This window comes from Thunnus albacares, chromosome 20 (genome assembly GCF_914725855.1).
Source record: "Thunnus albacares chromosome 20, fThuAlb1.1, whole genome shotgun sequence".
NCBI lineage: Eukaryota > Metazoa > Chordata > Actinopteri > Scombriformes > Scombridae > Thunnus > Thunnus albacares.
In genome coordinates this window covers 11,802,414-11,829,383 of record NC_058125.1, presented here as the reverse complement: position 1 = coordinate 11,829,383, position 26,970 = coordinate 11,802,414, and the positions used below count along the sequence as shown (strand labels likewise).

At 41.8% G+C, this 26,970-nt stretch overlaps 3 protein-coding genes across 5 annotated transcripts in view; all 3 read right to left on the bottom strand.

The window, feature by feature from the left end:
• Positions 1-211: 211 nt before the first annotated feature.
• On the bottom strand, positions 212-4,224 carry LOC122971293 (putative protein MSS51 homolog, mitochondrial). The gene is made up of 7 exons (XM_044337874.1): positions 3,102-4,224; positions 2,747-2,926; positions 2,049-2,198; positions 1,838-1,962; positions 1,168-1,731; positions 987-1,080; positions 212-429 (listed from the first exon to the last, which is right to left on the bottom strand). Exons 1-7 carry the CDS (start codon positions 3,155-3,157, stop codon positions 225-227), a joined length of 1,374 nt encoding a protein of 457 aa, XP_044193809.1. The 5' UTR covers positions 3,158-4,224; the 3' UTR covers positions 212-224.
• A 93-nt stretch (positions 4,225-4,317) lies between these two features.
• Positions 4,318-14,112, bottom strand: LOC122971294 (putative protein MSS51 homolog, mitochondrial). Its single transcript, XM_044337875.1, has 7 exons — positions 13,906-14,112; positions 12,213-12,390; positions 11,796-11,945; positions 10,606-10,730; positions 9,735-10,298; positions 5,894-5,987; positions 4,318-5,109 (listed from the first exon to the last, which is right to left on the bottom strand). Exons 2-7 carry the CDS (start codon positions 12,368-12,370, stop codon positions 4,902-4,904), a joined length of 1,299 nt encoding a protein of 432 aa, XP_044193810.1. The 5' UTR covers positions 12,371-12,390; positions 13,906-14,112; the 3' UTR covers positions 4,318-4,901.
• Positions 14,113-15,365: 1,253 nt separating this feature from the next.
• The window catches only part of capn15 (calpain 15), a 42,172-nt gene continuing 30,567 nt past the window's right edge, over positions 15,366-26,970 (bottom strand). For all 3 annotated transcript variants that reach the window (XM_044337185.1, XM_044337184.1, XM_044337183.1), the window contains exons 7-12: positions 25,767-25,919; positions 23,533-23,694; positions 23,202-23,437; positions 22,923-23,092; positions 20,655-20,833; positions 15,366-18,628 (exon numbers count right to left, since the gene is read on the bottom strand). In XM_044337185.1, the coding sequence (XP_044193120.1) occupies positions 18,451-18,628; positions 20,655-20,833; positions 22,923-23,092; positions 23,202-23,437; positions 23,533-23,694; positions 25,767-25,919 (1,078 nt within the window). In that variant the 3' untranslated portion in view covers positions 15,366-18,450. The remainder of the gene's footprint in view (positions 18,629-20,654; positions 20,834-22,922; positions 23,093-23,201; positions 23,438-23,532; positions 23,695-25,766; positions 25,920-26,970) is intronic.

Here is a 26,970-nt window from a genome sequence, read left to right as displayed (position 1 = left end):
GTCAGTTGACTGCCATGGAAGTGAGATAGTGAATGCAAATGTCATAGCAAACACTCATAGATGCTATCAAAGTAAAATGGTGCTAACCTTTACAACACTACTTAGCTGTAATACATGATTAGAATGTATGAAATAGCTTATAGAGACTTAAAAAAAAATCAATGCTTCATAGAAAAATCTGAGTTTCGGTCAGGTGTGTTTTCGCACCGCAGCACTTAGCTCCTTCAGGCCTCATCTGGTTCCTCGAACTCCACAGTCTCCAGTAGACCCTGAAAAGAGAAGTAGTGGGAGTTGCAATAGACGGGAGGCTTGTTAGGATCCGAACCCGCGGCTTCTGGTTTCAATGATGCAAAAGGGTTGGCTCCACTTCCCTTCATATCCATCTCCAGCTCCAACAGGATCTGTAGGGAGTAGGTCATCTCTGTCTCACTGTGGAAGGAGCAAAAGAAGCACCAGCAGCCATTACATGTCGCACATGTCATGGATGAGTTCCCATGGATGATAAGAGAGCAGCGAGAGAACAAACAGTGAGCTTGCTTAACTGTAACTGTATATTTGCATACTTTCAAACACTTGTGTAAGACATTGTACAGTAATGCAGATAACACACATCCTAGCAATGTGCCAAGTTGTATAATATTCACTGTGAAATCAGATGGAGAGCTGCAGGGATATGTAATTATTAAATACATTGCAAGATACTTTATATGATTTAGTTAATTAGTAGTGCAATTACCTACAGTGACAATTTCAAGCCATATTATGCTCTCTGTAAACTTGTAATCCAATGCATTTTTTTCTAAGAATTGGTAATCTGATAACTGTATTGAAATCTGTAATCTGCAATTTATTTCCTATTTGTCAGCTGCAATAAATGACAAAATGACAAATAAATGACAACAATAAATTAACATTTTGTATTTAGCTATTATAATTCTGTTACAACACATATGCTAAGTTTGTGACTACTAGTCTGTAACACTCACCTGAGAGCAGTGAAAAGAGAAGGAATCTCATAATCCCTAAGAAGCAGAAGTGTTGGAAGCCAACCCTGGTCCAGACCCTGACTGGCATCAAACCCTTGACACAAAAAAGAAAATAAGTATGTATAGGAGAATGATATTATATATGATATGATATTACATTCTACAGGGAAGATGTCCTCACCAGGATTAAATCCGACCACCAGGTCCGGCTTGGCTGCTTCCTCTTTCTCCACCAGCTCTTCCCAGAACTGGTGGTAGAGACCCTTATAGGCACTGATGAAGACCCTCTGCCTGGGGCCAAACGCCCTGAGTGGAGGCCTCATGATGGGGCCGTCCATCACCTCTGGTCCCACCATGACTACCTCTATGCCTTGGTGTCCAGGAAACATCTTGTTCAGCTCATCATAGTCAGTCAGTCTGGCTGCCAGTGTCTCACTGTGTCCTGCTCCCACCAGGTGAATAGTGAGAGGTTTGGAATAAGGTTTAAGGCCAAACAGCCTCATCCCCCAGGCTATGGTCAGCGGCCTTGAGAAAAACTCACTGCAAACCCTCCACAGTGACTGCTTCAGGTCCTCATCTACGGGTCGAGGCCTGCCGGCGTTGGTCCACAAGTCTTTCATGGTTGCTCCGGTCAAAATGGGATCAAGGCGAGCTGTGAGATCTCCCTGCATGGCGAGCCAGTCATCCCAGCCCTTAACCTCTGACTGGGGCTTTGACCATTTGTCTGTAGGGAACGGAAGAACTCCTGACGATGGGACAAAGGAGAAAAAATACTAAAATTAGTTTAGTAGAACTACACCCAATCCATGATTTCTTTCTTGCACATGTCTTATCTACTCATAACACTTTACCTTTGTACACAAGCCATTCTACAACTCTGTCAATGGCAGCTTGACGCAGAACTGAGCAGAACTTCTTATGTTTGGGCCAGTCGTCCTTCTGACACTCTTTACAGCAGTAATAAACATTTAGACATCTGCGCAAAGAGTGGACAAAAGTGAGAAATATGTGATTGTAAACTCTGATGAAGGTTGCATAGGTCAGATCTTTGTTTTTGTTTACCTGGAACAACGCTTCAGGCTTTGTGGGTTTGAAAGTTGATTGGGCCGCTTCTCACAACGTGCACAGATCTTAAAAGACTCCTCCATCTTCTCAAACATCTCCTTTTGAGACCGGAAGGCCATGGGTTTACCCTTGGTGTCCGGGCCAGTTCTGGAGAGAGAAATGAAAGCAGAATAGAGATATAATGGACTAGAGTAAATGACCAGTAACTGATTATTAATTATTAAAGTCACAAATATCACCCTTGTTAAAAATTAACAAATATGCTAAATATTAAATTGTCTAGTGAGTTTATAACCACATGTATTCCCACCAGCCACCAATGAGACTTGCACTTTTCTATTCTTAGACTGGGACATTTGCTGTCGGAGGAGGGGAGTGTAGGGACAGCACAGGCAGATAACATAGTGACTTTACATATAATAATGTTGCAGAAAATGGGGCCTGGAGCTTAATGGTGACAGCTCGGACAGAGAGTGAATAGCAGGGAGCAAAAAAGCATGAAACAGCCAGGCTGTGGTGGCATGCTACTATCTCAAAATGCCATTCAAATGTCAAGCAGTCACTGTTGACGAGCACGAGGCGCTTCCTGCTGCGCGTGGCTTCAGACACCTTTCTTTGTGTGTGTGTGTTCTTAAAGTAGCCATGGAAAATTAGGAATATACCTCATATTAAAGTACCAAACTTATTCCACTTACTTCTCTGTTTCCGTCATGTTGAGGTTTACACGCTGCTTAGTGTTTCTTCTCCTGCTGCTGCTGCTGTTCTGGTTTGAGATATGAGCGGCCTGCTGCGGGCTGCCGCTGCCAGATATAACACCTGTGCTTTCCCTTCTAGAAAGCTCTGACAAGTCTGGACCATTCCTGACCTCACAGGAGCTGCAAATATATGAGCCATGTTAAAAAAAACAAAAAAACATTCACATCTGTACAGACACATGTTTTTTTTTTTTTTACAGAAAGATAATTCCATAAATCCACTCACAGTTGTAGGATACGATTCTAGAGGAATTAATTTTAATTAAGACTTTAATTACTTTTAATGATGACCCACCGAGACATCAGGTATTCCATTATTCCGCCACCTATATTTTCGTTGTGCTTTTGCATCTTTTCTCCAGTAGAGGTCAGTGTCGCACAGATAACGCCGGATTCATGAAGTCAAACACATGCAGACAATAAGTAGTGGTGGACTATGTTTAAACATATAGGCATCAGTGTCATGATTGATTAATAATTATAATTACACATGAATTAATCCAACAAGAAACTCACTTTCTTCATGGCGACAGATAGCAGTTTCCAGAGCAGATTCACACACGGACCCCTAATTTCCATTAGGTCTTGCATTTGGTCTTGCTCATATGGGAATATTTTTGTTTTTCCATTTATCGTTGATTTTGAAGTGTCATCACTGCACATGGTGAGATAATTGTGATGAGAGTGAATCCCAATTCATTTGAGCATATTCCCTTGTGTACTGTATTACTTCACTTCTGGTAAATTTAAGGAAAATGAAGCCATTCCTCTTTTTGACTGAAAGCTGGAATACATACAGAATTTAGAGGAGTTTAGAGGACACACCAATGTTTATTTGAAATATTTGCAGAAAGTGCATCTAGTAGGGATAGTTTTGTAGTAACAAGGTGGTATTTTTAAAGTTGCTACAGAGGCAAAATCCTATGATTTTGGCCTTGCAATATAAAGCAATCGTGTCTAATAGGCCTGCAATAAGTGGTTATAATGCTTATAATGCTCAGCTTTGTTGAGACTGTGTCAGTTAGGTGACTTATTTCATGGTCGTTTTTAAGCCTGTGGCTCATGCTGGTTTTTGGTGTTGCATTGTATTGTAAAGTGTTACTGTTATTGTTAATCCACCCTGAATAAAACTTTAAATGCTGCTTGGCCTTTCTATTGTTAAGAGATAGGGAAGAGGCATGATTGCTTTTGGAGAGTTTCCACTCAGCACATAAAAACATGTCATGTCCTCGGTTTAATCTTGTGTTGTCTGGGCTCTCGAGCTTAACAAACACATGAAAAATGTCCAAATACCCTCAAGCTCAGCCCACTCCTGTGTAACACAAAACTCTGAAAACAATACTGTAATTTAGTGTCCCAAAGACAAATACAAGAGGTTTCATAGCCTGCTTATTACATTTCAGAATACTTAAACATAACCACTTTCATATTACTATTATCACTATTAAGGAGGACAACAAGAACGCAATGACTATATGAATATTGAAGAAAAAAATAAACAAAAGACTTCATTGTGTCACTCCATCATTTATTTAGATTTCATTTTAAATCATGTGTTAAATTAGTATTCATGTGATCCAATTTGATGCAGCTATTGTGTGATCTGGGAATAGGTCTAGCTGCAGAACAAATTAGGCGACCATCAAATGATGAGTGAACTCATTTTGGTCTCATTACATGTGTACACCCATGAGCCTTTGTATCCAACACCCGTGTCACCTCACGGCACTGACAAACCTCTGAGCCCTGCTGGTGCCCTTAGGTGCCGTCATCCAACAAAATGAGCCTTAAGCGGAACTCTGAGTGATTTCTGTAATCTGTCTTGTTAATTAATAATTAAAAGATTCAAAGAGCAGTGTTTAGCAGCCTATTGCAGCAGTGAATGTGTCTTCTTAAAAGCAATAAAGATGTGTGTTCCCTGTGTAAGCTTCAGTGTCCAGTGGCAGCATGATTGAGAATTGTCCATTTCTGAAAGGTTGCAGAAAGCCCCTCAAGGATCTCCGGAAATCCCCTAACCCTATTTTGAAACCCGCATCTTTAAAGGGCAGGACTTGTGGCACTCCAAACAGGCTTTGATAATCCTCATAATGGCCTTCTAATTGTCTGGACCGGGCTCCTCAAAGTCTTCTCGTTGCAGCAATCCTTGGAAACAGATGTAGTGAGAGTTGCAGTAGACTGGCGTTTTGTTGGGGGAGGCCTGGACCTGTTCTGGCTTCTGTGAGGTGAATGGATTGGGTCCACTGTCCCTGATGTGCATCTCCAACTCGAGGAGGATCTGCAGGGAGTACTTGAGCTCCATCTCACTTTGGGGACAGAGAAAGAGAGAGAGAGAGCGAAGGAACCAATTAATGAAGTAAGTTTCATTTTATTATCCTCGTGAGAGACTGATGAGAGATTAAACACCTGTTCGAAGACTTATTTTAACATCCATCCTCAAGGGGACAGTTTGACAGAAATGAGAGGGGAACAGCATCAACAGAAGAGAGAGAGAACAACATCAATAACTTTGCAATATCATCAAGTTACAGTCTACTGGGGCAGTTTGTAGAGAATGCCTGCAGCAGAGGAAACAAATCTTTTCTTCAACATGGTCTTTACACAAACAGGAAACAGGCTTTTGCCACAGGAGGGAAAGAGTGTGAAGTGAGGGGAGGAGTGGGCAACGATAAGTGCTTTGAGACTGAGGACTGTGGTGATGAGGTCAGGTAGGTGAAGCGTAGGGACCAAAACATGATGTATGGGTGAACATGATTGTGCCATAAAGGAGGGCAGGATCTACTAAATAACAGTACTGAAAGAGAAGGAGGAGGAGGTGCAGTTGGTTGGGAAGGTTCTGTATTAAACAGTTATGACATTTTCTCCTTTACAAGTTTAAGAAAAAAGCAGCGAAGCATGAGACTAAGCAGGTGGAAAGCAAACTGTTCAACTGTATAACATGACAAGTGAATATTCAGATAGCAGATGCAACTTAATGACTCCCTCTGGAACAAAGAATTTTAAATGCACTATTGCTCAAAGGGGTATGAATTTTATTATCTCAGCTATAAACAGTGAAACGGGTACAGTTTTTACAGTAATGTGACTAACCTGAACATGGTGAAGAAGGAGGGGATGTTATAGTCTCTGAGCAACAGAAGGGTGGGCAGCCAACCTTCTATCAGACCCTGGTTAGCGTGGAACCCTGGGTTAAAAACACAGTAAAACACATATGAGTAATTATATCAGTAAGGCAGAAAGATTAATATCAAATGCACTCATATAGACATCATGAGAGAACATATTTGTTTTAGATACAAAACAACAAGAATGTCAACCTGGATGTGTTGTGAAAACACCACTCAGGCCACCAATTCTCCATTCAGGAAGTTGTACAGCCAACTTGTTTTCTGTTACCCATTTCATTATTAAAGCCCCTGAAAGCTAGGTTTTTGGCCACTTGGGGGCAGCAGAAACTAGCTGTAAACACAACTCTGACACGTTATTATCACATTTTTAAGTTGCTATGTTGACAATGTCGGCAAACAAGTTTCCTATTGTCATGTCCAGCACATACACAGCAACATTAGCATTCAATTGGAATCATAATCCCGGCCACCTGATGAATGTAAATCCAACATTCACTCTCTCTTTAGCTCTGTTTTGCTCTCCACCAACTCTTGAGGGAATTTGGCTCTTAAGCTGCTAAATGCTTGGCTATCTTTATCAGCTAGTTGATGACTTTGTCTGACTTCTGTTTGGTGCATACAGGTAGCATACAGGGAATTTAGAGCTTTTCCAGTGAGAACAGCTGCCGGCTGAAAACAATGCTATGAGAGTGGTGTGAGCGAATCACAACAGCTAGCTGCAGGCCATGAAACCAGAACAATAAGCTAAAAGATGCTATAAACCCCTGTTATAAATCATTGTGATCCTTTCTTAATACAAAAACAACGGTCATTTTACATATTTCTCCATAACATTAAAGTCCCCCTCCAGTCATGTTTCAAGACATATTAAAACAATCAGCTTCAATTAACAGGTCAAACCTACATCGCTGAAAAGTCCATTCTCAGTTTATGTGCGCTGGATGTTTCATGTTTTCACATCATATTGTTTTATAGACAACGAGTGGCTGCAAAGTAGTTGTGTCACAAATCACGCTCATAGCTCTGAAACTGAGATTTATGGTGCGCGCAGAGAAACTTTCCACTCTCAGCAGATGAATGTGAAAACAGCCTTCAAGTGTCAAACTCTGCACATACATCATTCAGCACAGTGAAGCTCAAACATCCAACTGAAGGAACAAGAAGAAAAACACATTTTTGAGTGGAGGGAGGCTTTAAATATTCATTACTATATCAGCAATAGTCAAAGTAAAACAAAAAAACATCTTTAGGTATTATTCATTAAAAGTTTAACCCAGCAAAATAACAGGAAGCTGAAAATCAGGGCTTTTAATCTAGAATAAGCCACCCTTGCAACATTCCTATTTCCCTAAATGAGTTGGCTGAATGACAGACACTAAGAATCACTTATTGAGCTCTCTGTTTCTCATCCTACAGGTCTCATACAGCCCGACAGAGAAAAAAGTCACGTCTCTTTCCCCAATGAGGTGAAGATCGAACGGATTACACTCGATTAGTCTCCAGTTTGCCACGTCTTCCTCTTGTTGTTGTCAATTTCAGCCTTTCTTATCAGTCAATATGACAAAGTTAATCTTGCTCCAAACAAGCTAACCTCATTTAAGAACTTCACCTGACTTGTTCAAACTCACACACCAGCTGAAAATTCACAGTGACATTCTTGCACATACACACCGACAATCCGGTGCAGCAGTCCGGCTATATTTAAGCTGGGTTGGGTACATAATCCTTCAGCATATTAACTGACAGATGTCACTTTCCCTCGACTCTGGTTTATTCAGTAGTATGCTTTTTTTTTTTCTAGTGAAGTGAATAGCTTGTCCTTCAACCAGATGACTGAGGTTCAAGCCACCATGGCAGCAAATACTGTAAATCCACCCTGCTTATGTGTCCTTGAGTGAGACAAATCCAAGAGAGCAGGAAAATTTTCCCTGCACTGATCAATAAAGTCTCACATTATTAGTTTATCCAGGAAAATTATATAACTGTAGATTAATATTTAGTAAGCATCAAGGAAAAGTGCTTGTGCAAGGAAACTATGCATGTGAAAAATATGAATGCTGCAACATGAATTTCTTAAAGCTTCAGCTGTTCTGCACTGTACATACTGGTGTGTACACTGGTTATGTGTGTGTTGCGGGAGGGGAGGGGGGGGGGGGGGGTGTTGAGCATGCCACAGAGGCGGAGGATTGTTGAGGCCTGTGATACTGGCACACAGATGGTATCATGTTATCTGCCGCCTGCCCCAAATTTCCAGGGGACTCAAACTGCAGAAAGAGATTGATTTGAATAATGCATACTGTGATACGAACATCCCCGAGGTTACGCTTCTCATCATGATAAAACATTTAACAGGGAGTTAGCGTTTAAGCGTTTAGACCTTCAGGAGATAAGGTGACAAAGAGACACTTCTGACTGTTAATGACTGCAATAATTGCCTGGCGCCAGAAAGAGTTTGGGCCATATGGCGGATAAAGTTGCTGTTAATGGTAATAGATTTATTTTGTTTCCTGGTCTGAATCTTTTAGGGAGGATTTCTCTAATACAACTCTCATTTATTCATGGATATCCAAAGCCATAGGGATGTTCTGTTTGTATTTACGACGTGCCTGTTCTCAGTGGTCTATCTTTGTATGGATGACATTACTTAGCTCACATCCATTTCCTTTGTGAGAGCTGACAGCTGACAGCACCCCCCCTCTCTCTTATTCCTTAAGGTCAATGTCTCTCTGTTTCCTCTGTTTATCTGTTTTCACTGCCTTCTAGTAGTCTTCTCTTTCTCACTGTGACTTTCATACACATACACACAAACACACACACACACACAACAAACACACACACCTTTCGTCATGCTGCTTGCTTCCCTATCACTTAAACAGTGTCATAATGCAGTGCTCTGCCAGCTTTGCGCTATGAAATGCAGCCAGCCACTCATGGTAGTTTACTCACAGGATGACTGATACCTGTATATTTAGCTCCGGCGGAGCCCGCAGTGATAACTGAGCCAGGGGTTATGAGCGTGGTTGGGTCAGGGCTTTGCTGCTGCTTTGCAGGTTAAAGGGTCAGAGAACAGACTCAGTGCAGAGCTTAGAAAGTGCAGAGTTATATTGCGACTTTAATGAGGTGATTGTCTGTGAGGGTGGACAGAGGAAAAGAGTTTAACTGTAACATCTTATTTGTCATGAAGTGTGGGAAAAAAGTTGCAGTTGTGATTTGTATTCCAAAATGGTGTAGTATTAAAACGTATGATCAAAAAACAGACGAAAAGGTCAGATATTTGTCCTCATAATAGTTTAGGGATGGTGAGATTCTTTTAAATCAATGATTTTGCACACGACCGGGGGTTACAATGTGTGCCAGAGTGAATCCGACAGGGGAACAGAGTCACTCTTTTCAAAAGGGCAGCTTACCGACATTATGCTGAGTCCAGCAATCAGAAGCCAAACTCTTTCCCAGCTGCTCACATTAATCACCCAAATCCCCAATAAAAGTCCAGAGCTAATGAATAGGCCAGATCCTGTGAGTTACACGTCTCCCACTCGCTCTGTTCCCTGAAAGAGGTAATTGTCAAACAAGCATAAAGAGAGACAAGTCACCGTTTCTCCAAGACAGCTGACCACTTAAGCTAAGCAGTTTCTATTTATAGACGCGCTGATCATATGGCTCTTCACTGGGTGATTTATATCATTTTGAGGTGAAAGACTCCTTTCAACCACACATATGTCAAGCTGTTAGTGCGTGTTCGATATCACCTCTTATATTTAGTTTGCTCATGTCTGGCAGGATGTTGTGAGTACTGTACATACCAGGATGAAATCCAACCACCAGGTCTGGCTTGGCTGCTTCCCCTTTCTCCACCAGCTCCTCCCAGAACTGGTGGTAAAGACCCTTATAGGCGCTGATGTAGACCCTCTGTCTGGGGCCAAACGCCCTGAGTGGAGGCCTCATGATGGGGCCTTCCACCACCTCCGGTCCCACCATGACTACCTCTATGCCTTGGTGTCCAGGGAACATGTTGTTCAACTCATCGTAGTCGGTCAGTCTGGCTCCCATGGATTCATTGTGGGATGCGCCCGCTAGGTGAATAGTGAGGGGTTTAGCATACGGGTCAAGGCTGTAGTGCTGTACGGCCATGCCAACTGTGAGAACTCGAGAGAGGAACTCGCTCTGAATCCGCCATAAAGACTGTCGCAGGTCCTCGTCATCTGGCCGCGGTCTGCAGGCGTTCTTCCAAAGAGTTGCCATGTTGCCACCAGACAAGATGGTGTTCAGACACGGTGTGAGGTCCCCCTGCATGGAAAGCCAGTCCTCCCAGTTCTTCACCTCAGCAGCTGACTTACACCACTTCTTAGTGGGGAATGGAAGGTTGCCTGTGTGGGGGGTAGAAGATGTATGATGGATCCACCAAACGGAGGAAACAGATGAGAGTTGATTCTGTCTGGCAAGTTTAGTGTTTGAAAAGCAATCAGGGACATTCAAAGGCTGAGGAATTTTAATTAAAAATTCAAAAATGTATTGCTCTGTGGCTTTCTGTCACTTTCTCTCTCTCAGGCATTTCATTTCTGCAGCTCAGCTTTAAAAGTATGCCATCTCATTACTGTGATTTTCTCTGTTTTGTGACCTCAAACAGCTATTAAGGCATTTTAATTTCAGCTGCACCGGCTATTCATCTCTCACCAGTGAACATCAGCCACTCCACAAGCCTGTCAATGGCCACTAGACGCAGCTTCTTGCAGACCTTTTTGTGCAGAGGCCAGTCCTTTTTCTGACAATCCTTGGAGCAGTAGTACACGTTCAAGCACCTGTGAGACAAAGATGGTGGGGTGGGGTGGGGGTGGAGGGGGTCACAGAAACACAGAGGAATCAGTGAAAGGAATGAAAACTACACAAGTTTTTTGTTTGTTCTAAGATACATTGAAAGATTTAATCTGAAGAAACTGATGATTTATGACTTGAACATCATTTAGAAGACCTGAAGATCATCTAGAAGAAAAACTCAAGTCAGTGAGTCAGAGAACGCACAAGTGTCCTTGAAACTTCTGCACAGATACCTCGTCCTTAAGAGTAATAAACAGAGCAATGTGAGTCAGAATGAGAATCATGAAAGTGCTGGAAAAGTCACATGCTGGCACTGTTGGACTGTTGGTGGTAAATCTGAGATATTAAAGGTTGAAGTGGGTTTTACTTGTCACTAATTCTGTCGTCTGTCAACCTAAATGTCTGCTGCTACTGGTAACTTTTTGGAGAGAGGCAGTGGCAGCTGAGAATTTCTAGTGAATGCACAAAGCTGTGTGTGTGAATCATAGCGAGAGAGAGAGAGAGTGTGTGAGAGAGAGAGAGAGAGAGAGTGTGTGAGAGAGAGAGATAGGGGGGTAGAGAAGCAGAGAGCCAGATGACAAATGAGGCAAAAAAACAATGAAATATGAAGCATAGTGTGTCACACTCTCTATTGTCAATCCACTCCTCGAAATACATTCCGTGATGTTGTGACATTATAAACTGCTATAAGCTGCTCTTAATAGGCTCCAGAGTTGCAGAGAGATGAATCACAGTCAGGGGACTTTGCTATATTTGAATCTGGCCATTGTCCACCTTTGTAGAGCTGTCCACACCTTTGTAAGCTATCATTCTACTCCTGATACAGTGGCATCTGGTAATGTTTCATACATGACAACTATTGCACAACAATGTCAAAACAATGCCCTCACCAGGTTTCTGTTGCCAAAAATACTGCGATTGTCAACAATGATTAATGTTAATCAGTGTTAATGCTAGAATATTGTAAATCACACGCCATGGACAACTGCATCAGTGATCTCACCAATCATTCTCAAGCACCACCCTTCACTTGCTGGCTTTGCACTCACTTGACGCAACGCTTGAGGCTCTGTCCCTCAGTGAGATGCTCTGGGAGTTTGTTGCAGCCGGTGCAGAATTTAAAGGTCTCCTCCATCTTCTGGAACATCTCCTTGTAGTTGCGGAATGAGATTCCTTTAGTCTTTCCCTCGACAGCGGCCCTTTTGTTTTTAAGAATAAGACACTTTATTTGCCGAGCACAAAATATGTTCAAGAATATGGTGGAATTTGAGACACAGAAGAAACAAACAGAGCAAGTAGTGAAAGCATGGGATATATGGAGTGCAACTATATGAGTATTTAACCATGCAAACTAATCAAAGTCTGGATGTTATGTACATCATACATGTAACAAGAACTTTAGCTGAGTAACGGCTGGACAAGACAGTTGAGTTTACTAAGTTAGTACTAAGTTAGTTAGTTTTTACCTGTATTGTCCGTAGTCCTGCATGTTGAGGTTGTTGAGAATCACCTTAGAGAGCCCAGGAACGTTGGAGTCAAGAGAGTAGAAGCCAGATTGGTCCGAAAAGACGCTGTCATTCCCTGGAGCATAGGATTGTGGGAGCGCTGGGATCTGGGATGCCATTTTATGGCCTTTACTTTGCACTAGGAGAGCAATGAAGCATTAAATAAGTTGTAATATTGTGCACATATCACATAATGTTTATTCCAAAAGGTGGACAGATGTTTGATTTGATGATGATTTTGTTTACCTTTTCCCATAAAATGGAAATCACAGTGTACTGTCATAGTCTTAGACATGGACAGTTGGTTACAAGCAAATGTATGCTGTGCACTTACTGACAGATAGAAAGCACATTCAATGGGATGTGAGGGACAAGGACCCCCCCCCCCCTACCAGCTCACACTGACATTTGAAAAGAAACAGGGCTAAAAACCAAGACTTTGACAGAAGGACTCCAGAGAGAGTTTGAAAAGCTACTCTTTATGATGCATCGCCCACAAAAAGCCATTTCAAAAGTGCACAGTTGCAAAAGTGAAAGTAAAGGCCTCCACATTTTCAAGGATGACTTTCTCAAGGATGTACGATTATTTCAGCAACTTAATAGCTTATAAACATAATAACGACTCCTGAGAGTTAAATCCTACTTTAAACTGTGTTAATCTCAAGATAGACACTGTAGGTATCTCTGAACATACCTATAATGGTGTAAAGTAGACAGACTATACACTTCAGACTGGGATGTGGTTTTAAAATACACCCTGTCACTCTCTTAGACACACACACACACAGGCCTAATGCCCCGATGACAGAAACCCTCACAACAAGAGGATCACCCAAATCTGAAACGAGCAGAGGCTCCATTAGACATGTTCTTTGAGGTACGTCATCATGCCACTGCCCTTGACAAAAATCCTCCGTCAGCTCACCACGATCCCCGCTCCCCCACTACTTGCATGTCACATGATTTATTCACTTGGCCTGTCGTGAGGGGAAAAAAAGAGGGGAGAGAAATGTGATCATCTAGTGGTGGCACACAGCTCTCTGTGGCTCCCTCTTTCTTTAGGTTTTAAAGCTTTAGGTTTCAAATGACTACATACTATCTTTAAATTTATCTTACATCAAATAAAACCTAAAATAGGGATCATAAAGTATCTCAAGCATCAAGCAATGGACAGAAGTTTAATCTACAGGCCTGCTTGTGCTGAACCTTAATTAACCAAACTGCATTAAACTTCATGAAGCTTGCAGCAATAAAACTATATTCTTAACCTGAGATCTGCACATGAACACAAGTTTTTTTTTCCCACTTTAAGGGAATTCTGTATCTTTTCAATTTCATACTGTCTATTGCTGAGCAATAATTTGGCCTTATCATGTCTGCAGACAAAATTGAAAAGCCTTTATCTAATTAATTCCTTCATATCTACAGAGCACCAGGGGGTTGGAAATGAACAGATTTCCCACAAGAGGGCAGGTTTAACTTTTCTCTCAACATATCTTGACCATGACACTGCCAACTTATTCGCATGCACGGTCCTTTCGCTGACCAGTATACCCAGCAGTATCACATTTTCACCTTGCCTTGCCACTCCAGACTAAGAAGATGACTCTGGTATGTCACAAAACAACACCAACAGATATTCTAGCATTCGTACCTTTGGTTCCAGACGAAAAGAGTGCTTTCTAGATGGGTTTCCTTGGTTCTTGGTTCAGAGGTGATTGACAACTCCTTATGCAGGATGTCACAATCCCAGTGTCTCTGCTGGGGTCTGTAAAATGTACCCCCACAGAGCTAAACAGGGCAGGGAGGGTGGGGGAAGTTTCGGGACTATGGAGTGTTCTAGACATCTGAGGTTTGAGGGGGACGGGGACGGGGGGGCTGGGGGAGAGACAGGGAGCTGGACAGACTAGAGAGGGGGTTTGGTGGGAGGCAAAGAGGAGAGGAGCAGATCAGGGTAGAAATACATTTTTAGAAAGGAAGGGTGGGATGGAGTAAAGAAGGTGGGGAGGTTTGGGAGAAGATGGGTGGAGATTCAAAAAGGGAGGGGTGAGGAGGGGCGGACTTTTTTGGGCTTCAGAGACTCAGTCACATGGACTTACAGTATCTTTCCTGTTGTTGTCCAGTGGTTTTTTGCTGTTCCCCCAAATGTAACGCAACCCTTCAACCACGGCCTACCCTCGCTTATATGCACACAGACACGAACAGAAATACACACACGAGGATAAAGTGCCAGAAAATCAGATAAATTAGAAAGATATATTCCATATAAAAATATTATTCTGCAAAAACACACTCAGTCTGCTGGGAAAGAGGGAGTCCAGAGATGAGAAGAGGCACATCACAGGCTGGGAAACGGAGAGCAAAGAGGAATCAATGATAACAAACACATCGGAAAGCGGATCTCTGAAATCGATAAAAGTTCAGTAAACAAGTGTATGTGTTAGTAAAAGAAAACGTTTGATATGTAAATATATCATCCTTTCATCAGAGCCCCGTCTTTTTCTTCTGAAATACTTCATGCTTGCAAGCTTCAACTTCCTCTTATTATTAATCAAAATCTAAATAATTTCTGTTTATAATCGTGTGCTTTTCAAGTTGTTTCTAACAAACTAACAGGACGAGCTGCTAACCTTTGCTAATTAGCCCTAAACAACCATGAATGTCATGTAAAAGAACATCTTGTGCAAATCCATCCGGTAGATGTTGAGATATTTCACTGGATAAATGAAAACATTGACCTGCTGGTGGTGTCAGAGGAATACTCAATGAATCACCAGATTCATCCTCTGGGTACAATCAATAACTGAACCTAATTTCATGGTGATTCACTCCATTTATGAGACATTTCAGTATGAGCCAAAGTGACACTGCCATTCCGCTACGTGGCTAAAAAGGTAAGCGAGCAAGTCTGTTCCTGTGTAATAAATGGAAAACGGTAGACAGAAATATGGATAACATTATGTTAGTAATAACAACAAATGTTGCCTTTTAATTTAAAAAAAATTTATTTGGTCCATTGGAACCTGAGATTGAAAATTAAACATACATGTTTGTACACATGTACTCATATTCCCCCCAGAAAAGATCAATAAAATATATATCACATTCGTCAGAGTTCCATTTTTTCAGCATTAGGTTTTTTTTTTTTTTTTTTTTTTTACTACTTTGATACTTTTTTCTTTATTTTGTACAAGTTTAAAAGAGTCAGTTTATTCCCCGCCCCCATTTTATATCTTTTGTGTGGCTTAAGTTTGCAGTCTTTACAATTTACAAGGAGGGGACCAGACAAAGGAGAGGAGAGAGAAAAGGCGTGTTGGCTAGTCTGTGAATGACTAGCTTATCTCTGGCTGTTGCCTCTTCAGCAGCAGGGGGGGCCCCTTATGCATGGCGGGGTCACCGTCACAACTGAACAGGAGAGGATTGGGTTCACAGGACACCAGCAAGAGCCAAAGTGACAATTATGACAAAAACATTAAAAAAAAAAAAAAAATCAATCTCATGTAAATGTAAAGTGATCCAGCAGTGACACTGAATTTTTGAGGTGCCTTGTCTTTGCAGGTGTTTCAGTGCAGGTTCATTTCTTGTTGAGCTAAATCCCTCTGGGCTCAAACGAAAGCCATAAATTATCACATTCCTTTATCTGTCATTCATCAGTTCAGTATTCAACAGTATTCATTAGACAACAGGCCTGCAAATCACTTACACAAATAAATTAGACGCTAAATTCACAGCTTCTTGGCTGTGACCACGCATTCACACTCACACAGGGCCAACAGACAGTTGAAAGTGGTCATTATACATTATGTTTCTTTGGAAAACGTATTTACAATTTCATTAAAGAAACATTACATGTAGTTTTCTTACAAATTATCCTGAAGATGTCATGAAGTACGGCCTACTAGAGCTGGTAGATGTGGTTGTGCAGAGTAAGTAAGACTGCAAGCATCGGGACACAGTGCTGCCATTTGACCATCAACGCTGACAATACCAACAAAAAGGGACGAAATGCCCATGAGACGGGCACGTTTCAGCACCTGTTTAACTCAAGGTCGCTGAGATGAAGTACTAAACTGAGTCATCTCATGAAGGAACTTTAATGTTTAGATTCAAAATGAATAAAACATAAAAAAAAATCCCCTAATCATTCATTGTAGTATGAGTGCTCCAAGGATTTTACTTTCAAGTTTTTTCCCATTTCACTAAATAATAGTAAGACATCAACTTCATCCTGTTACTATAGTACCGCATTAGTCTCACCCCTCTCTCTAATTAAACATCTATGTTGCCATGGTGAGGACTGAAAGATCCTTCTTGAAACAGGAGTAATGGCTTTGACACTGGAGAAACAAGGAAGGACAGGCTGATGGGGTGCTACAAGAGGACCTACGTAACAACAGCTGTAGGCAACCTGTCCTTCGACACAGCCCGACCGAAAACTGCGACAGAACGAAACTACTTTCTGTGTCACAACATGTCTCGAGGGCTCTCTTCTGTCTCTCGTTATGTGTGCATGGAGTCTGACAAAATGGTAATTTGTTATTACACGAGGACTCCGTGCTGTTGCTACTGTGATGTCGGTGTATTCTTGTGGGAGGATGGCCCAGATGCTTGCGCTGCACCCAAGCAAACAAAAGTGGTCCCTGACCTCCCAAAGTAAACTCAGCGGCTCCTCTTAAGAGTTCCCCTATGGCAAACTGACTGTTCAAACAGCCACTAGCTCTTCTAGTACTCCCTAAGTACACTAAAAGTGTAAATCGTCACCCCGGCAAACTGTTGAAGTGTGAGAAATACCGATTGACCTTCAGTACCAAAACGATCCGACACAAATTTTTGGGGTGTCAAAATCCAAGAGTGCAAGGTGCAGCATTAATTCACCCTACATCATTGTGAAGAGAGTGTGAATTTATGTGTTGAGATATAAACTGACTGGTGAACTGGATGAAGCCTGAGGGGGAAACTACAAAGCTTGTCATGTAATGACTCACCTCCACAAGTCAAACCCCAAACTGGGAATGAGTGAAAATGGATTAAAGGGAGGAAAAAAAAGGAGGTACAGTGGTTGCTTCTCGGTATGGGAAAAAGCCAATATTATATGTTTATGTCTATCAAAGCACTAGGATGAGAATTCTACTGTTTGTGGGTATTCACAAGATAAAAACCTGCATCACAATATTACTCTCTATATGAACCTGGCTAGTCAGAACAACAGAGATAAATAAAGATGCCATTCCAACTATCTGGACACCACACACCTGCCACAAAATCAGCTTGAGGTTTTGCTTGAGTCTGGCTTACTGTACAAATCATGGGTTTGGTCCTGAGCTAGAGAGAGCGCTAGACAGCACTGCGGTGATGATGGAGAGTGGGGACAAGCAGTACTGTATGGATGATGGCTTTTTCTACAACCTCAAACATGCACAAAAAACAGATGAGACGGCAACAAAGGTCATGTATAAAACAAGTAACACTGATACTGACAAGTCTCAAATTTAAAAAAAAAAACAAAAAACAAAACATGTATGACTGTGAGGAAAACTGGTAGTCGGGTTTGGCTCATCAAGTACCGTACTGAAGGCTCCCGCTTTGTTAGCTGTCCGAGGGAGCGGGCGACATGGAGGGTGGGGGGGGTGGGGAGTGTCTGATCAGGGCGGGTGATTGGCTCATAGGTTGTGGGTCGGTAAATGGCTCAGTAGTTACAGCACTCCACCCTGACTTTTCCGAAACTCATGGAAAGCAGGGTAGTCTCCAAGCATACGAAACTCAGGGCTGACATCTGCTCCACATACAGCGCTTGTACCAAAAATGTCCACATTTCATAGTTTGAACTGGTCCTTTCAGGTGCCTGGAGTTGGGGGGCTCCTGCATGAAAAATCATTTTTGTGAGTGAGTCCTGGTCACTCCATGTGGCCCGCCTCCCTCATTTCATCCTGACATGGCACATCCACTTGGCAAGGGACAGAGTGCATGCGGGCCGGATGAAAACTTCAGCATTTGTGGAGCGTTAAAAGGAGAGCACATAAACGCTGCCCGTTCCTGCTTTACATTCAGGTGTGTGTTCATCCGAAGAAGACACACAAAATACACATCTTGCTCCGTGTTGTAGGGTCGAACATGCCGCTTGCCCCCCTTGCCTGGTTTTCCAGTGGTCTGACAGTTAATTGGATTAGAGTCTGTGTGTATGTGAGATAGTGGGCGGTGGTCATAGGGGCCTGGGCCGGTGTAGGCCGTCAATGTCTGGGGTGAGTTGGGGGCTGTGGGTGGCCTTGGTGGGGGTCCAGTCTCCCAGAGAGGCCTGGGCTGCCTTGCGGTGAGCGAGGCGGTGGGTGATGGAGAAGCCGGCGTTTCCCTCCAGCTGTGAAAGCACCACCAGCACCTGCCTGCAGGGGGAGACAGAGCATTGAAATAAAAACAACACAAAGCAGCTGAGAGGAGCCTCCAGCTGCAGACATTTCTAGCTTCAGTCAAGGCAGATTAAATATGAATACAAACATGGTATCTTCAGTTGTGCACTGTGTATGTAGGGACTGTAAGAAAATCATTGGTGTGAGGAGGGGGCTGAATCTTATATTTCATATTTCATTTTATAAAAAAGCAAGGCCCTATAAATATTTTCTTTGGACCCCCCCCGATATCCTCTCTCAGAATCTCAATACAAGATATTCATGGAAAACAGATGAAAATAGTGAAAATACAGCCACTCTCTAATTTCAAATAAAGAGCTGCTAAATAAACACTTATGCAATTATCTAATGAGTGAACCAGGGAGAGGTGGCTGTTGATGGACTTTCTACCCACGCCAGACTCCAGACAATCAAAATAAATATGAATTTGTTTTCTTTCTTTTTTTTTTTAAACATTAAATCTCACAAGGGAAGGCTGAAATAAAATCCCCTGCTCTCCCCATAAAGTCAGACTACCCTCCATTCAGCTAAAAGAAAACAAAACAGCTACAAGAAAACAAAACAAAACATAACCACTCCCCTTTTCTGTCTCCTCCTCACCCCTTAATCATTTTCATACAGTCCCTAAGTATGCAACTGTTTTGGGAACTGTTTATTATTCACTCAGAAAAGGTAAAGCTACGATTGTAGGGAGACGAGTAGATCAGTCAGCACTGTAAAGTAAATTGTTTGATTCATATCAGGATAAGATTCACACATCCGTAGTTTTAATAATATGTGAGTTCACTCCAGTAACATTTACTGTACATCTTGTCTGGAATATGATCCTTCCTTATCTTCTAAACGCTTTCACTTATGAACTGACTGTATAACTTTAAGTGAATAACAACATTAGAAAATAAGACTGATATTGCAGCGTTAAGTGTTTTTATCAAGTGAACTGCCATAATGTTCTTGTTAAAGGAGAGAGGATGTCATTAAGAGACATGGTCCTCATGCATGGTGACTTTTTTACAGTTTCCCATTAAGTGGGACATAACTCCGAGGTGAGGAGGCCGTAAATCTATATTAATGTGCGCTGTAATGGGTCTGTACAACTGAAACAGTTGTGGATGTCCACAGAACCTAAATTCAGAGAGATCTAATGATGTGTGAAGAGCTCCCCTGTGCTCGATTTCGCAGGTGTGTATCTGCCTATAATATTTTTAGGTCTTTAAAGGGCAGTGTACACTGAGTTCCCAAAAAAATAAAAAACAAAAAAAAAAGGCTGCTATAACTGTAGGTAGATTATTAAGAAATATACTTTACAGCACTAATCCACTGGGATCATCGTGTTTATATAAGTGTGTCTGTGAAAGGATATACAGGAATTGACTACATGGGTGGATGATTGCTGCACCTGTTCCAAATGTTCGCTAAGCATTTTAATCTCTTCCACTTGTTATCTGTTCAGGTTATTCCTACTGAGCCAAAATAGCTTGAAAAAAAAAAAAAGACTTTAAAGATTCCCTCTAGACATGTTTTAAGATGTATATAAAATACTCTACTTTGAATTATAAATTGTGTCTCATATGGTTTTTCCACAAAAAAAGTTCAGTTATCTTGTTAAAAATCATTAAAATTCCCTCTACTCCTCCTCTATCATTAAAAATTACAGAATCTATAAATATGCAAATATATTTCATTTCAGAAGTTTAACTGCTGGACACAAGACGTCTACTATTTCACTGTAAAGTCCATTCTGAATGTTTGTGCACTGGAGGCTTCAGATTTCCACATCACACTTGTGTAAGTTGAATATTGAACCAGGATTGAAACACAGAGAAAATTCCAGTGGATGAATATAAAAACAGCTTTCCACTGTCAAACTCTTCACATTCATCATTCTGCACAGTGAAGCTCAACATTCAACTGCACAAGAAGAAAAACACATTTTTGAGTGGAGGTGTACTTTAAGATTTATGTGTGTATGTTTGTGTGATAAAGAGCAGAAGGTGCGTACCGGTGTAAAGGCGGTACGCTGTCGATGGTCTTGAGGCTGCCGCGTGTGGACACCACATTGAAGCTGTCAGTGCAGTCACAGGAGACGTGAAGGTAGTACTTGGGATGGCGGTTCTCCACCACCACGATGAGCCCCGCCCAGCCGTGCGTCAGGTAGTAGCAGGTCATGCCCTCACGGCCCTGAGAGCACATACGGATGAACACGGTCAAACAAGTGGACACACACTGATATGTAAGCAGAAAAATGTACATGAAGAACACATTCGCACATTTATGATTCCTATGAGTTTAATAGAATGTATTATACAGAACCTTGAAAACTCACATACTTTAGAAATTTACCATTTTAGATGCAAAAAATAACAATGGATGAGAGTTTTTCAAAAAGGGAGAGAAGGTCAGAAAATGTGAGGCTCCTCGCTGTTACATATAAATGGAAACATTTGAGTTTCATCTCAAGGTTTTAACTTTATTGTAAAAGTAATACGCATTTTAGTTTGGCAAGTTTGGAGACTCTGCTCATGTGATGCTCCTGATCTGATCAAGCTGAGCTCAAACCCCCCCCCGACCAGAGAAACACTAAATTTGATGAAAAATAACACATATTTCAAAATTCACACATTTGAAAGGATTACTGCAAGAACGCAGCACTCAACTCATCTGTATGCAGATAAAAAGAGTGCTAGATGTTTCTATGGACCACCTAGTGTTACTGATACGTTATGGTCATGATTGGATGGTATATGGAAAATGTGAGTGTAAACGACTGATGCCTGCCTGAGCTACCGCAAAGCTCCGTGAAGTGAAACAAAACAAAAAATAATAGACTAGGTTTCAGCAAGATGTGTGATGTTAAGATGTATTAAAATCAGCTGCTAGTGCTTCTAACAGCACCAGTTCAAAACTATTTGGGACTGATTTTGCTGCTCGTCCTCCAATTTGGGGGAATTCTGAGGTTTGTAATCTATATACAAACCTCATATACAGACCCAGTTAAACGTTTGGACACACCTTCCCATTCCCTTTAATGAGAAAGTGTGTCCAAACTTTTGACTGGTACTGCATGTCAAAGGCTGGTGTAGGTAAAGAAAGTGGTATTTCTTCTATCATAATGTGTCAATGTGTCACATACCTGTTTAATGGCTGCACTGCATTCTGTTCTACTGAGTCTTTTACCTGCTTTGAGCTTGCTAGCTTTCTCCCACTATGACAGTAAAATGGCAGGTCTGAACAGAAAACTTTGTGTTTGGTTTTGATTGACCGACACCAAAAACTGACAAATAATCTGCTGTCTAACTACTAAGTGGCGGCGTTAGAGAGGTACATCACCAACAGCAGCATTTTATAGACTTATGCCTTTAAGACTGCATTCAACATTTACAAGAACGACTCTCTCTGACAGTGAGATGATTTTCATCTTTCAAGCAGTGGCTGCTGATCTCTCTTCTGGAGCCTGTAATTGTAATAAAGTGAAAACAAGTGCGGCTTAACTGCTTGAACTCCTGCCATATCACCTCTAAATGGCCCAGTAAAATTGTCCAGCAATCCCACTGTACCTAAAAATATGTCCCAACTGCACACATACGTGGTGCTAAATAATAAAGTTCTTGTTTTAAGTGTCAGGACTGCTGAAATCATTTATTAATATCCACAAAAACCCCACATTTTTTAACCATATTGTTAAAAACACTAGTTTTCATGTAGTGGCTTCCATGCACTCCCAAGTGCTTTGCCCACCTACTGTGAGAGGTGAATTCCTGGAGAGCTGAAGAGCTGAATGATATAACAAAGATGATCTCAACAGTTTAAAAAGAGCTGTCATCCTCTTAAATATCAGCCAATGTGACAGCACTTTCAGGAAAGCGTTGTTCAAGAGAGCCAGAGTAATTTGTTTCCTTGGGTGTGAGAGCCTGTGTGTGTGTGTGTGTGTGTGTCAGATACACATATTTGCACATGTAAAGGCAGAATAGGATTTAAGACTGCAAAGAAAATCTAAAGTGCAATCTCAAAGTGGCTTACAGAGGTGCAAGTATTCTTCAGCTTCACAAGCAAATATATTATATTCAAAGCAGGTGAATAAACAGTGTGTGTGTGTATGTAGGTGTGAGATAGAAGGATGGGGGGGGCAGTGAGTGAAGGTGAAAGCAGGAAAGTGAAAATATAATAACAGATATTTCACAGAACCATTGGTTGGTTTATAGTAGATTTGTTTGTTCTCTTATTCTCAGATATATATCTGTGTGTGTGTGTGTGTAAATGTGTGTTTCACCTCGTGTCTTTCGCCTTTGTTTTCCGTGAGGAGGATTATAGCATCAGCAAGTGTAGTAGCAGTCGCTTCCACCTGCTCCACCATCACCTGTCTGGAGCTGTAGATGGCCAAGATGTAGCCGGGGAAGTCCTGGCTGGGCCGCCGTGCTGCTCCGCTGGTAGGACTAGAAACTGGGAAAGAGATAGAAATATCAGACAAAACTGAAAACTAGAATAACATTCATAAGCAAAAAAAACCCAACAAAAGCATTGCTTGTGCAAATGACGTGTGTACACCTACCGGGTGTGGGTGGACCTCCCGTCCCACTGACATTCATCTGCCAGTGGTTGAAGGCGCAACAGACAACAGCATACTCCCCCGGCTCCAGCATCACATCACAGCCCACAAACTTCTTCACCGCTCGCTTGCTGTGGGCCAACAGGCGGCCCAGGGTCAGTTTGTTGCTGCTGCCGAAGGAAGCGCGGAACACCATGATGCACAGGTCCAGCAGGTGACTGTCGGCCGTGTCCGAGCGCCTGGGAAGAGAGGAGGGATGAATGGGTTAAAGAAAGAAAGAAAGAAAGGAGTGAAGGGAACAAAAAAAAGCTGAAAGGGAGGGAGGGCTGATTACCTGCTTCCCTCCTGGAAGAGAGCGAACTCTAACGCTGTCCTCTCCAGCACAGTGAGGGCTGTGACTGTGACCGGCCCGCTGGCTTTGCTGGGGAAACAGCCCTGTAGCCTCACCTCCTGCCAGTCTGAGTGGATCTTACAGATGTCCACTGAGTCAAAGTACCTGTGGGAGGAGAGTTGAGAGAGGAGAGAGCGTTCTTTAGTCTATATATGGCATCAACAGTGAAATCTGCGTGCGTCTGTATGTTCTTCAGAGACACCAGCAGTTTGACTGGATGGTCTCCGCCTGTCATGAGCCGAGTGTATTTGTATGCATCACACGGAGCTCTTTAACACCGGCGTAGCCTCTGAGGGTGCTGCTGTACAAACACCATTTACTTGCTAACATATCAGACCTCCGTCTTCAAAGACAGAGACCCCAAGAGACATCCTCTTCCTCTCTTCCAGTCTGTTTTTTCGTTGTTTCATCACTTCCTAACCTCGCTCTGACAACTGCGTTACATCTTACTTTTGTCTTCTTGACAATCAGGAGGAAGCGAGAGCTAAAAAGGACAAATATGCTCAAGTTTTTCATTAAGTTTTGATCACTAGAGACAAACACCTCTGCTGTTGATAAGTGTTTTGCACTATCACACGTTTCCAGTGTAATAATCTTTCTGAAATGTTATTAAGAATCAACATCATTCCTATTTGTCCGCTTGATGTGTATGATTCGATATAAGGGCTTTCTAATTTGGTCAGTGTTTATCCAACAGGCTGAACACGTTTTATTTTTCCTTTAGGTTTATCATATAGTACAAAGCTGAGAGATTATGTGTCTGTCAGAGAAAACAATAAACAGTCGGAAGACGGATGGGATCCTCGTCTGGGCCAAACACATTTTTCAGGTTTGTGTTGTTGGAGAGGACAGCTGCATTGGTCTTCCTGGACTTATTGCAACTTTTGTTTTGTCAGACAGGAGGGACATGAATAACAGACCCACAGACTTACATAATTTATCTTTAGGTGAAACTACTAACTTTTGTGACCTTGTCCATCCATCAGATGGTTTGCTAAGAGGAATATTTCTGAGCAGCTCAGTCCATGAGATCATTTTAAAGTTGTTGTGTAAAAAAGTTGGGTTATTCACACAGAATAGAAACATTTACTAAAATGTTTTCGCAGATTTTCTTCAAATTTTACTTGAATTTCAGGTTTGAGGATTTATTGTTACTGTTAATAACATTATGGTTGTGTCAGTAATGTTTTGGGAATGTTCTGGGCAACAACTCCCTATTGTGGTTACATTACTTTCATTTTTGTTTTCAGTCAAACCGTTAATGTCATCGGTGTTTGTTGTCTTCTCCAAGGTCACCAGCCTGAGAAAGATATGCAGTCACGCAAAGAAACACCCAGAAGGACAGCAACAGAAATACCACTCAATACTGGAAACTGTGTGACTGAATGACAGGATTAATCTAATATGACAAAACACACTGTGAGGCATGACAAGTCTAAGCTTCTAACTGCCAAATCCCTGGAAAACAGAGCAACCACAAAAAAAAAAAAACATCACAATTCCATAATAACACTGTGGTGTGGGCACCAGTGTATCATATGCTTGTCAACAAATGTATGAAAAACAACAAAAACAGTTATTCAGATCGGTGTCGATACCAGATGGTCGTAAAATCCGCAGAAGCATGAGATTACTAAGCCATCCATCACTTTTAGCACATTACTGGATGTGAGTCCATCCTGGCACAATTAGAGGAGATTTTGAGAGTTATTTCACCTGTACTCGGTTAACAAAAGCTTTGACATTTGTTATGCCAAACAGCTGGTGTTGTGTAGTTCTTCCCTGGGATAACCCCCCCCACAGGAAGTCATGCATTTTACATTTCTAACAAGTGATGTGTCTGGAATAAAAACAAGAAGTGTAGCTTTAGCAGCTCAAATTTAATAAAGCAGAGAAGAATCAGTGCGCCCATCACACTGCTGAGCTCGGTGATTGACTGTGAAGCCAAAGTGTAGAGCAAAAACACCACAGCATGATGGTTTGATGACTAATGTTGACTAAATATTCTGGTTCAGTGTTGACTGGAGATGCTGTCATGAGTCCTGAGGGCCACTAGGGGGAAGAAAGGCTAACAGAGTGAATGTAGTCTAAAAAAAAAGAGGTGATTCCTATCTACAACTGAGGGATTTTAAAAGAAATCACACTTTTTTTTGTGTGTGTGTGAACGTGGTGCTTACTTTATAAAGTCAGTATACTCCATCCAGAAGACCCCCTCGCTGCTGCCGTGAGCCATCAGCTCGTGACGCAGGTGCTGCGGCCAATCTGTCCACTCGTCCGACCAGCTGCCGTTCCACGAGAAGCGACCCCACGGGTTACGTAGTCGCAACAGCCTGGAGCGGGAAGGAGATGACAGACAGACAAGACAGGGAGAGGCCAAAAACAGAATCCAGTTAAAGTGACAACAGCTTTCAGTCAACGCAGCATCCCCATCTCTGCAGACTCATATTGCTCCTCTTATGGATGATTGCCTCCTTTTTTAACAACCCATTTCATTTTACTGCCTCCTCCCTACAGTGAAAAATGTAGGAGGCATAATAGGAAACCATAGTGGAGAGTTCCCACTTTCTAAAAAAAAGTGCAGGTGAAGAGCTGTTTCCAAGCTGCTTTTCATCTCCTCGGGCTCCTAGCAAGAGGACTCCAACTCATTTTAGATCAAGCGCTGTGGCCCAATCTTCCACTCTGATTGCTTTATGGCAGTAAATTAAAGTGCTTGTGTGTGGCTCTTGAGCAAATTACATCTGGGATTTACTGCTACTCTCAACTTCCTCTCAAAGGTAGGACAGAAGAAGCCTCCATTGTGTTGACTTGCAGTGCTACCCTGATCAAAGGGATCAAACTGAACTGGGGTGCACCTGTTCTCTACTGGCATCAAACCCCTTCCCAGTTTATCTATGAATCCTTCAAAGAACACCTTCACAAAGTAAGGATCTGTTTCATCAGTTCTAAACTAAGGAAAACTTTTCATCAATATCTATAATATATTTAATGTAGCTCAAATCTGAGGCAACACAAGGTTATGAATACTTTTTTAATGTGTGCAAAATATTTAATATTTTGTACAATGCCAGTGAAACCTATTGTATAATTCATTTGTTTTTGAACTACATCAGTCATGAATGGGAGATGTAGCTGAAGGCAAAGGAAAGAATTAAAGGAGACTTTTTCAGCCTTGAGAAAACTAAAATATGGATGTTATAAGTGGAGTGGCACTTAAACTAAAAGGGTGACGGGTAATGTTTTGTTCAATAGAATGCGCTGTATACTTTAAAGCCATATGTGGCCAGAATGTCAATTGAACATAGACTATAATTTTATTTTATCCTACAATGTCATGTTTCCATTAGAAGTCTGCTATGTTAGAAAGATAGATAGAACAGATGT